Source organism: Adelges cooleyi, unplaced genomic scaffold (genome assembly GCF_023614345.1).
Source record: "Adelges cooleyi isolate 19-005CV unplaced genomic scaffold, UGA_ACOO_1.1 ACOO_flye_CR_arks_rails_tigmint_CR_PRNA_671, whole genome shotgun sequence".
In the NCBI taxonomy this organism is placed as follows: Eukaryota; Metazoa; Arthropoda; class Insecta; order Hemiptera; family Adelgidae; genus Adelges; species Adelges cooleyi.
In genome coordinates this window covers 269,305-281,719 of record NW_026096373.1, presented here as the reverse complement: position 1 = coordinate 281,719, position 12,415 = coordinate 269,305, and the positions used below count along the sequence as shown (strand labels likewise).

The 12,415-nt window shown below is 28.7% G+C and overlaps 2 protein-coding genes across 4 annotated transcripts; both read right to left on the bottom strand.

Annotated features, from left to right (window-relative positions):
- Positions 1-508: 508 nt before the first annotated feature.
- On the bottom strand, positions 509-4,143 carry LOC126845110 (uncharacterized). The gene is made up of 11 exons (XM_050583669.1): positions 4,055-4,143; positions 3,483-3,549; positions 3,366-3,407; positions 3,247-3,291; positions 2,854-2,904; positions 2,423-2,452; positions 2,298-2,324; positions 2,170-2,220; positions 1,822-1,878; positions 1,281-1,394; positions 509-935 (listed from the first exon to the last, which is right to left on the bottom strand). The coding sequence occupies exons 2-11, from the start codon at positions 3,541-3,543 to the stop codon at positions 688-690; spliced, it is 726 nt and encodes a 241-aa protein (XP_050439626.1). The 5' UTR covers positions 3,544-3,549; positions 4,055-4,143; the 3' UTR covers positions 509-687.
- Positions 4,144-8,824: 4,681 nt separating this feature from the next.
- LOC126845113 (uncharacterized) lies at positions 8,825-10,919 on the bottom strand. Of its 3 annotated transcripts, none has more exons than XM_050583672.1 (8): positions 10,814-10,919; positions 10,498-10,682; positions 10,212-10,292; positions 10,013-10,133; positions 9,811-9,953; positions 9,611-9,728; positions 9,317-9,551; positions 8,825-9,232 (listed from the first exon to the last, which is right to left on the bottom strand). In XM_050583672.1, exons 1-8 carry the CDS (start codon positions 10,876-10,878, stop codon positions 9,203-9,205), a joined length of 978 nt encoding a protein of 325 aa, XP_050439629.1. In that variant the 5' UTR covers positions 10,879-10,919; the 3' UTR covers positions 8,825-9,202. The 3 variants fall into 3 exon arrangements, with proteins under 3 accessions (XP_050439629.1, XP_050439627.1, XP_050439628.1); XM_050583670.1 differs by having other exon boundaries at positions 8,827-9,232; positions 9,611-9,731; XM_050583671.1 differs by having other exon boundaries at positions 8,827-9,232; positions 9,611-9,731; positions 10,013-10,130.
- Between the last annotated feature and the right edge of the window lie 1,496 nt (positions 10,920-12,415).

Here is a 12,415-nt window from a genome sequence, read left to right as displayed (position 1 = left end):
ATGAGCATTTTTCTACAAAAAAGACGTGTTGAAATTGATTTATGTAAGATGCTTAGTTGTGTTTGTTTTGAATAATATGTATTATTTTCCTGTTGTATTGTTACAATTTATACCTTATCTAATTTTGTATAGATACTTTAAATGCTATTTCATTTTGTTTATTATTTTTTTATTTAGTAAATAAATACGCTTACAAAACCTGAAGTTTTCCCGGTATAATTTTCTACATTTTGTTATCCGGAATAAAAATTATTAGTAGATAACTTAAAAAAAAAAGATTTGTCCAAACCAAGTACAGTATAATTCAGTACAAATTACACATGTTTTAAAGGCTGGGTGAAACTACTTATTAAATACAATGGCGATTCTAGGAATGAAAAAAAAAGAGGGCTAGAATAAAAAACACAAAGGCAACAATAAATTAAAATGTTTGTTAGACATAAAATGATATAGAGATAAAATGCAATAGACAATTAATTAACAAATTTGTATATTATTGTGGTGAGAAAAAACAATTTTAATTACTAACGATATTACTATAAAATGTATGTAATTTTGTTTGTTATAAAAACAAATGCTGAGTGTATAGGGATTAGTTATTTCTAGATTCTTGGTCTATAATAGATGGAGATAGAGAAATATGGCGTGGTATATGTTTGTCGTCAGTATGGTCTTGAAGGCCGAAAACTACGAAGAAGCAGGTTTCAAGAGTAGTGTCTCTTCACCTTCAGATACAAGAAAAATTTGATCTCCAAACTGTTTGTAGTAGGAAGTTTTGTCCCAAATTAAAGATGTAGAGGTTAATTTGCAAAGTCCGGAATCGTCAATCTCGGCATGTTTTACATAATCTTTTAAATTTTTGAGGAGTTCAGTATTTGTGTACAACGCTATCAAACGACAAACGTGGATATCGTTGAATTGTTTTTCTTGTCCATCTTTATTAAACATAAAAAAATTGTTTTATTTTAATATGCCAATTTTACCTGACCTAGTTTATTTTGTTGTTGTATATTATTCATCGAAATCAAATAAAATACATTTAATAAGTCCCATAGTTATTGTTTGGTAATTGATATTATAAAAAACTAAAATTATTTCATATTGAAAAAATGAAATTGGAATGTTATTGGAAGATCAAATTTACCGACTAATTTTCAATGTCACTTTAAAATATATTCTAGCCATCACATGCCAAGTTAATTGTTAAAAAATAATATGTTGGCCACAGTAAAAAAGACATGTTGGAGAACAATAAAAAGCAATTCCATATTAATATTTACCTTCAAGGTACTTCAATCCACTGCTAATTATATTTTCCACAGCTTTTCCAGTATATTCTCTTCTAGCTTTTCCAAGTTCGTCCAAAGTTAACTCTTTAGTAGCTTCAGAGTGAACTAAATAACCGTGTCAGTAAAATATTAAAACAAAAATTAAATCATTTGATACATAATGTTATTACTTTTCAATAAAACGCTGTATTGCTAATTATTTTTATACAACCTGTCATTAGCTGTATTGAATATTGAAAAAATGTATTCTTCCTATACTCGAAACTCAAAGAACTTACAATACACTTTAGCATCTTCGTGTAGTGTGAGTTATTAACTCAGAAAATGTACATTAAAGGTACTTTTAAGGCTAAAAGGCCGTTCAAAAGATCAACGTAAACATAGTAATTGTTAAATATATTGTATTATATCTCGCTTTCTCTCACCAACTATAAAAGTATACTTTATTGTAATTATGATGTGAAAAAAAGCGAATTGGATTTTTAACACAAGTCAAAAGCTCTATGCTGTTATCGAATAAATTCATAATTACATAAGTGCTTCAACGGGTTTTCTAAAAGACCTTGTCTTGGCTCAGGCTCAGGAATAGCTACAACAAAAATATAGAATATCAAAAATGTATGCCGAAATAAAAACCGGTTTTTATAGTGTTTCATCTAACACACTCACTCTAAAACTGAAAGTGATTAGATCAATTAATCAATACAAAATACTTTCTGTAAACATTAATTTTTTTTTTTGATAGCGACGTTTGAATAAAAGGTTTGAATCTTATTTCGAGCGGTCGTCGAGCCTTAAGCAAACAACCAATAGCTTTATATGGCTTAAATTTAAACAGAGTTTTCATAGTTTTACTTGAGGACTTAAATATTATACTTACGTAATATATACAGTGTTTCATATCGCAATATCAACTGTAGATATGCGCCTCCTACAGTTTTAAACAAAAGAATATCATTATAAACTATATTAACCTGTGTACGGAATTGTATGTAAAAATGTGGTTACTCTGCAGTTGGTCAGGGTGCATATTTTCTGAAATAAATACGAAAACACTGTACACTTTATGAATATCAAAAAAAAAAAAAATGTTATGTGGAAATATTTCCGTAAAATGCAACGAAAATGATTACCCGGCATAGCGATCATCATATTTAATTCGTCTGAAACAAACATTACACAAATTAAAGACGTTGGATTTTATTTTTTTATGTCCTGTTTTAAATTAGATGGTGGTGGTAAAAATATGTGCACAGTTAACATGGAAAAAAAAAGTGCTTAGCTCGATTATAATATAGTGTGGAAACAATATGAAAACATAATAGCTGAATCGAAGCAGATGTATGAGTGAATTATAACGATTGAATGCAATAGACAAAACAGCTATTATCAAACTCGCTTTCATAAAGATTCCGTTTAAATGTTAGATTAAAATTTAAGATTTCCATTACTAATAGTTTTGCTTAAATGTGAATTTATATTGCAATTTTCGAAAAAAATTTTAATAATTTTTTCTACTAGCAAGTTTAATTTGTTTTTATTATTGTTATACAATTATTACTACCCAATGAACGATTCTGACGAACCAGTGTTTTAATCAAATTTTCCAGTCCACCTAGAATGAACAAAAAAAAGTTTTAAATAAATTCATAATAGATATAAATATCATCAGAACAAAATAACACCATGCTTCAAGCGATGACCATTAACTTAACGCTACTTCCCCTGTTAAACGATTACTGGCTATAGGCAAGTGTGCTTTAAGTAAATTAGACCGGTATTTTAAGTTTAAATATAATTGATTACACATATTGTTCGGTACAACACCTCGTACACTATTAATCTGAACAGATCATCGAAACTATAATTGTTAATTTATAAATCGTTTGACGATCAGGTAAATATAACACAACTATAATTTTATTATATTAGTTTGTTATTTTTTGATATATCTTACTTCCATGTTTCTTTTTATATTCAGAAGCTCTCTTGATTTCTTTATCTATAGTAAATTATTTAAAAAATATTAATTACAAACTTAAAATCTAATTAGTGAGAAAACAAAATGTTACCGACTAGCCATAAAAACTTGCTGCCTATAATCCTCCTTAGAATCCTCTGTAAAGGAGAGTTAAATATTATTATTTTTTTAGATTGTTAACTGTCTGATGTAGCTTAAAATAAAATAATTACTCAAACCGTCAGCCAAAACATTTACTAAGATAAATGATACTAAAATCCAGATAATTTTCATTTTTGTCTGCAAATAATAATAAATATAAAAACAGTTCATATTAGTCGCAGTCACTTCCGACGTGCGGAGATGAGTATGTTTTTATTTTAAGAAGTATTTGAAATTTTGATATATATTATAATGTTGCTAATTTTTTTTTCTAGTTTGACAATATTTCTTAGATTCTCTGAAATTATTTTAATTGTATAGCAAATTGGGAATCGTACTTAAAATCTACTCTATTCGCCAAATTTTTAACTAGGTTACCCTACTCCTGCACATTTATTTTTTTTGAAAATAATATCAATATTATGACATTATCTTTTTGAAAACATACTAACTTTTGTTATTGTACAATATTAGAAAACTATAAAATATTTGTATCTTGTAAGTACAAGATATTAAATTGTTTGAACTTAAGATATAGGAAAATATAATATAGTATCGCAATACTTATTATACAAATTAAAAATCTCGCCATTTCTGATTTAATGCGCTATTACAACATTTAAAGCTTGATAGTACTACTTACTTAAATAATGAAGACGGTACAATTTTTGAGACAAAGATTAGTTCATTCAAACAACTGTTCTGAACTGACTTTCTTGTGTCTTGTCTACGGGCATACTATACTGTATATCGACCGAAATAGTATTACCTACTTATAGTTTGTAGTGTACCTCTGTTTATTTATGTACAGAACCTTAAAAGATACAAAATAAAATGTAAATGAACATAATATAGTACCTAACAGTGTTGTTAAAGTATGACGTAGTAAAATATGTACCTAAAAGTTTAGGGAAAAAAAAATTCTCAAAATATTCATATTTTCAGAGAAAATGAGTGTCTCACGTTAGTTGGATCACCCTGTATAATATAAATATGAAATGTAATTATCATAACTATTTTATTAAACTACATGCATATAATAATACATTTTACTGATAATACTGTAAGATCATATTTTTATTAGATAATACTAAACGCGTATATACTGAACAAGCTATAAATCCCATTCCTACGACTCATGTTTCATCATTACCCTTTTTTTACAACAACCAGTGCTACCAGAACTTTGCTACTTACATCCCATTCACTATTCACACTATATACGCTCTTCAAGAATGTACTAAATATTTCAACAGAGTTCAGGAATTTTTGAAAAAGTTCCGGAAAGTCATAGAAGACTCTTGAAGTAATTTTTAAAAATCTATTTATTTATTTGAAAATAATTTTTATAATACATTTACCGTATCAATTCGCATGCTTAATTTTTTCATCCACATATCAGTCAATTAATAAGCAGCAAATCGTTTTATTACACTAATAAAATTGGTTTCGTTCAACGATTCTATTGTTGTAGTTATAGTGACATTTAGAACCTCATTGACGTAAGCCAATAACTTTGATTTAGTTATTTCGACAGTAGGCAAAAATCTGCCCTCATAATATTTGAACGTTATTTCCATTTGCTTTATCACTTTATCCATAGTGTTAGCCGTATGCCTTGCAATACAGTCGTATATAATCCGTTCTAAATCAGCCATTTTAAATAGATTCTGTCGATTTAACAAGATGCGACATCCGCTTCGCGATTGTGATTCTTGTTGTAATACCAGTGGCGGTTTTCCCGGGGAGGCAAGGGAGGCGGTGCCTCCCTTGAAAATTGAGGAAACTATGTACTTAATATTGTTATTATGATGAGATATTTTGGTTTACATTAAATATTTTCAATCGAAAATATTGAAAAAAATGTATATGAACAATAATTTTTGAAAGCGAAAAAAAAAATTTAAGAATTTGAAATAACGTCTCTCCGTATCAGCGGTGACCGTCTGAAAGCAACAGCCGCCGTCCGCCGGCCGCTGCCTGTTGTTACTCACGTGGCATAAGGGCAGCCGGCGGAGGCGGCTGCCGCTAATGTCTCACGTCATGTTGTTGTGTTCACAACATACACACACACACATACATAAAATAATACGAATAGCGCATGCGCAATTCTCTGCGAGAGGCGACACAAAAATATTGCCTTTGTGGGCAACTGACCGATGATCGTTCTTATCTTGGGGAAGAAATGGGACATAGACATTCAGCATGTACATCAGCACCATAGACCTATAAAGATATGGACTGCGCCTCCCACACACCCCGCCTATGCAGCCGCGTTATGAACAACGTTAGAAAGAGATAGATGGTTGTTAGGTTGACCATGGAATAAAAATTGAAAAGACATGGAATAATAATAATTTAAATATATATATGACAATACACCAAATGGAAATATATAATAATTAAATCTTATTTAATTATTAGTTATTATTGTGTTATGCGAAGTTGTAAAACATTTAAGGATATGTATTTCATTATTTTGTCGGGTATCCAATGCTTTCGTATGATGTATTGTTTTAAATAGATATGTATATAGTATATCGTTAATAAATATTTAAAAACCATTACAATTTCATTCAAATTTTATCAATGAACATTCTGTTTTACTTTTTATAGAACGTGTAAGTATGTTTTGAAAAACAGTTTTTCTTTACAAACTCAATAGACAATTTATTGTATCACAGATCTGCATCTAAGTTTAAACAAATTCACTAGGTATTATAAAATCACTACTTATTTGTTTCTTTTTCAAGTTACGACCAAAATATAATAAATATAAAAAAAAATCACAAAGTTTAATAATAATACAAAAAATAATAATGGGTAATAATAATAATAAAAAAATCACAAAGTTTAATAATTATACAAAAAATAATGATAAATAATAATAGGTAATAATAATAAAAAAATATAAAATAAGGAACAATACATTTTACTGGTTTTTAAAGTGAATAGTTTTTGTTAAGTGAGACCTAATGCGATTTTTTGGCTGACTTTCACCTAACGTATAATAATGGACCCGGACTCTAAAATAACTTTGGAATATTAAATGGATGAGTTGTAGTAGATGGTTATTTATTGGGTCTTGATTAAAAATATGTGTATTTAGGGATACGAAAATGTTGTTAAAATTAATTTGGGAGGTGGCTTTTATAATTAGAAAATTTATTAAATTATTTGGTATTGTTGAAAGTTCATTTTTGTACATTTTAAAAATTTTTTCACCAACTTTACATAAATAAATAGTGTCCACTGATGGATATATTAATCCACCACGGGTTTTGATACTTATTAGTGATTCTGTTTCACTTTGACCTCTAACTAAAGCAGCAGTGCATTTATTACATATAATTTTTTTGCGTAACTTTCGAGCAATGTAGCCAGCTATATATTCAACAACATCATCAACTGCTTGTTGTAAAACATCAAAATTGTTATCGCCACATATATTTAGGTCGTCATCCGTTATTTCTGCGCACAACATATCTACATAAATATCAGATTTTTTTTGTTGAGACATATTTGGAGTAGCACTGCTGACCCACAGAATTTTTGTTAAGTCCATAACTAGACAATTAGCTCCTGAAGAAGTCATAATTTCAGTATGAACTAATAAACGCTTATACGCACTTTCAAAATTTAAAGCAGTTGGATTATTATTAAACCCACCTCTAGCCCGAATTGCAGAAAAAAACATTTCCAAATGATCTTGACTTAGTTTATAGGTTAACAAAAAGTCAAGATCATTTGTTATGAGAGTATCTATAAATATGTTTTTTATACTTTTTAAGGTAATAATTAAACCGACAAAGCCAGTCTTCCGAGTAGACTTTAAGATAGAAATTGTTTGTATTTCATTATTTATATGCTTCATAGTATTACATTTTAGGGATTGCAAATAATTAATTGAGTCATCAATAAAATTAAACACCTCAATTTCATTTTGTTTACGAAGTGGTTTTTTGAACTGCGCTTTACTCAAAAAATTTCTTGTATTTAAAAAATCAAAGATATTGTTAATCCTATTACAAAATATAATGGTTGCTTCACATTTTTCGAAAGACTTTAATTTTAAACGTACAGAACAATACTGTAGAGCGTCTGCCACGCTTGAACTAAAAGTTTGAGCCGCTAAACGCACTTTCATTTTTTCTTTATGGTATTGAATATGCCTACTACGAATTTTAGTGCCTGCATGAAGGCCAATCTCTTCCTGTATTCTCACTAAGTTTTCAAAAAATAACCACTTTACAGGTTCAAGTTTTTCGGTATATAATACCTTTAAATCGCCTAATGTATTGCGACATAATTTCAACATATGGGCAGCATCCAGTATTATATGGACAACCATCCCTGACTCTTCGTGCTTAAAAAATGGCTTAGGATTTGGCATTGATAAATCTGCTCCTAAACACTTAGCCATAGAAAAATTTGATGCAGTTCCATCAAAAGTTAAAGTTTTAACTTGAACTCCAGTTTGATTTACAAATCCAATACATAAATTAATCAAATTGGCTTTTTCAGTTGCCCCTATGCCGTTAATGAGGAAATAGCCAACTGGTACTTTCCAATTTGAATTAATGGCAACAAGCATAAAAACAAGTGCTTGGGTTGCTTTCGGTAAGCTATCGCAATTGTCAGTACCAGTTCCATAATTAACATATCCCGATAACCTATTCCCTTTAAAACTAATGCCTTCCTTAATGTACATTTCATCCATTAATAGTGCACACACAAGTTTTTTCCCTTTACCTTCCATTTCTTTTTTTTTTATTTCTACAGCTTTTAATGACTCGGCAGTGAAACCTGGTGTGCCATCAATTGATGAATACCATTTTCTAAGGGTACTTGGGGCGGGTAGTGCATTTTGGAATGTCTGACGTACATAATTATATGCAGCTGGCGAGTAAAAATGTAATGTCAGAGCAAAAGTACGTAACTCAGGAGAGTATGCACCAGACTCATGATGAATTTGTCGCATAATTAAAGCAGTTTCTGCATTAGGTAGACTTTCCTTTAAAAAAAAAGCATATATATAAATAAATTCTTTAGGGTATAATTTTACAAATAAACAAAAGTAAGAACTATACTGTAACCATAAAAATTAATAGACATAACACAACAATTTTATTATTTTTATCACCAATAGTATATTTTTTATTTAAAACATATAAACATATAAACACAAAGCCCCAACATTATTTTGATTTCACTAAAAAATTCAAAGAAGTGATGCTATTCATACATTATTAAAACGAGTAAAGAAATATTATACTTAGAAAAATGTTCTTCAACGCTAAATAAAATTGTATTACGAGTGAAACTGTTAACAATCCACAACGGTCCATTTTGTTTTGTTCCTCAATGAAACTGTTTATAGATATTTAAATATATCTATAAAAGCCATGGATATGACATCACATTTTACTAAAAAATAACAAATTAATACACACAGTCATTGGAATAATGATAAAAATGTTTGAGATAGAATCAGTTTTAATATCAATGGTTCTTATTAGAAATATTTTAGGTGGATAAAAATTGACAATTAAGACGTACAATGAAATTTTTAAAAATTATTTTGTGAAGAACATAAAATATATAGTAGTTAACCATGTAATGTAAAAAGATAAAGGAGGAGAATATTTTTTGTGATGAGCCATTAATATTACAGTAAAAGGATACGGATCAACGATACTTAAATTCATGATTGGATGTCAGGATTGCAAAAAATCCGAGCCCTGTCTTTGGTAACAAATCCATAGCACACTGAACACTGAACGTAACCTTATCAACCAAGCCATTTAACACATAGCAATAACTATAAAAATTAAATTAAATTAATTTTTTTATACAAAAAATACGTTTTTTTAACATATATTTGACATTATTATAATATATTTACCTTGAGTAATGAAAAACAATTTTCATTAATTTTCTTTTCATCTTTCAGATGATCAATCAGCTGATCCAAATTTTTTATTTTTTGATTTAAACGATAATTTTGCTGTCTTAGATTTTTAATTTTACGTTGTTGAGTTGTTATTGTCTTTTTAGAGGCAAGCCAATACTTCAAACGAGAATTTGGACTCTCCAATTCTTCAACTGATTTAAAGTCACCAACATAAGTTTTACGTTTCCTGGGGGAAAAAACACTTAAATAAAAACTACAATAATTGTGTAAGAACAGAATACATACTTAGGTTTGGGGGGTGTTATGAATGAGTGACTTGTGCTAAGTTCATTTGGCACAACCTCATCACCAGTTTCAGTAACTACCATTTTACATAAGTCAGATTTTTTAATATCTTCTTCATCTACTAAAATTTTAAAAAACATTAGAAGTTGCTTTATTTTGAGATTTATAAAAAATAAAAAACAAAATATTTTCTAAATTACTTGGCATTTCTAGTAAATTTCTTCCTTCTTCATCATCAAAGACTTCGACCATCTTTTTAGAGGCATGCCAATACTTCAAACGAGAATTTGGACTCTCCAATTCTTCAACTGATTTAAAGTCACCAACATAAGTTTTACGTTTCCTGGGGGAAAAAACACTTAAATAAAAACTACAATAATTGTGTAAGAACAGAATACATACTTAGGTTTGGGGGGTGTTATGAATGAGTGACTTGTGCTAGGTTCATTTGGCACAACCTCATCACCAGTTTCAGTAACTACCATTTTACATAAGTCAGATTTTTTAATATCTTCTTCATCTACTAAAATAAAAAAAACATTAGAAGTTGCTTTATTTTGAGATTTATAAAAAAATAAAAACAAAATATTTTCTAAATTACTTGGCATTTCTAGTAAATTTCTTCCTTCTTCATCATCAAAGACTTCGACCATTTCAACATTGAATAATTTCTTACATACTTCTATAATATATTGTTTGAAATTAAATAATAAGTAAATAAGATAAGATAAGAAAAGTAAAATTTAATTAACAAATTACTCTAAAAAAAATTACTTCCATATAGGTACCTACTATCACATAACATTAACAAAATGTATATACAATATTATATTTATAAAAAAAATACATAAATTTGGTAACAATTACAAGTATAAGGAAGAACATACCCAGTTTAAATACACTTGGCACAGCTTCTTTTTTTAACATTTTTTTACCAGTAAAGCTCAAGTTATAGTCAGATTCTATAAAATGACTACTGCATATTTTTGTATGCGTCGTCGGAGTAAAATCTGGTTGAAACATACGTATTGCATTTGTCCATTTTAAAAGCATTTCATGATTTCTAGGCCAGCTTTGAAACAAATTATATTATTATTAAAATCATTGATTATATATTATTAGTATATTACTATTAGTAATATATAGATGATCAATATTCAAATGTATAAAAATATAATATAAGTAAATAATGTCTCAACTTACCGATGCATGATGCAATCTTTAATTGATTTTGTTTTGCATGAACGAATGACACACTGAAATACCATTATAAGATTAAACGAAATTTAATAATTTAATTACTATAACAAGATCAATTAAAATATTTCAATATAAAAATTTCGTTATCGGGTATTATCATATTACTAATTCTCCATGATAATATTATTTCTTCCATGATCAACCTAACAACTCTCTGTCTTTTTTTAACGATGTCGATATTCGGACCTCTCTCTCTACTATCAGTCCATTTCTTTATAGGTCTATGATCAGCACCGACACTGCCAACAACAAAACGCCATTTCCCATTATCACTAAATTATTTATCAGCAGTCCCAATTTGAATTTTGATATCACTATATTTTTTACTTAATTCTGATACCGGTTTACTATTTGGCGTTTTATTTAGTTTTCATAAGTTATTAGTTAATATATTATTATACTTATTAGCTTTATTTTTTTTTTCAAAATGAATCCTGTATATGACAGTATAGTGGTTATTAAGCAGCATCCATACAGGAAATCGTTTGCGATTATAATTTCATCTTTTGTAAATTGTATTTACATATGTTTTTATGATTATACATTTATCTTAAGTTCGTACATTTTAATGATAATTATTTTAATAGATGACCGGTAATGCGATTATAACTAATAACTAGGATAATAAGCAAAAGTCTTCTCTTACAGTTAAAAAGGGAAGCATACCAGTATGAAGAAATTTTAGGTCTGGGGGGTTTTGCGCTTTTTTTTATCAATAAGGGTACAAAGTTGTTGCCTCCTCAACAATTTAATGCCAGAACCGCCACTGTGTAATACTATACATATATATAGTATCAGAGTGCGAGTAGTAGTAGTAGATGATAATCAAGTATTCAACACAAATAATGTTATTACAATAATAGATATATTATACATAGAATATATACAACACAGTGAAACAATAATACACTAGTAATATGTATAAACTGAATAGAAATACTGAGCCCCGAGCCCTTAGATCAAATGCTATTTATATTAACCCACAAGGTTGCACGCGTCTACACATACACGTGTGCTTACAAAAACAACTTTGTTTTTCTATAACATTTCCTGATTAACAACTACGTATTTTTATTATACAGATAAACAACATATTTATATATTGTGAAATACTTCTTGGTATATAGAATATTAATTATTATTCCAACACACCCCCTTAATTAATATTTTCTTAACACTATATTAATCTTCTGTGATCCTCTTCACGCCTATGATTGACCGTAACTTTTCAAGTCTGTCCTTGGCTAATGGCTTCGTGAAGATATCAGCTAGTTGGTTTTCTGTTTCTTTATACTGCAGTTCAAATACACCTTCTTCAAACTTCTCCCGAATGAAATGATAACGAACATCAATATGTTTTGACCTCTTGTGAAAAACTGCATTCCTAATCAAACGAATAGTACTTTGATTATCTATATACAAAATAGGTTTATACAATCCCTTTTCATTAGTTAATTCAGTTAACAATCTTTTAAACCAAATTAAACTTCTTATCGATTCGCAGCTAGCGACGAACTCAGCTTCAGTTGAACTCAGAGTAACTGA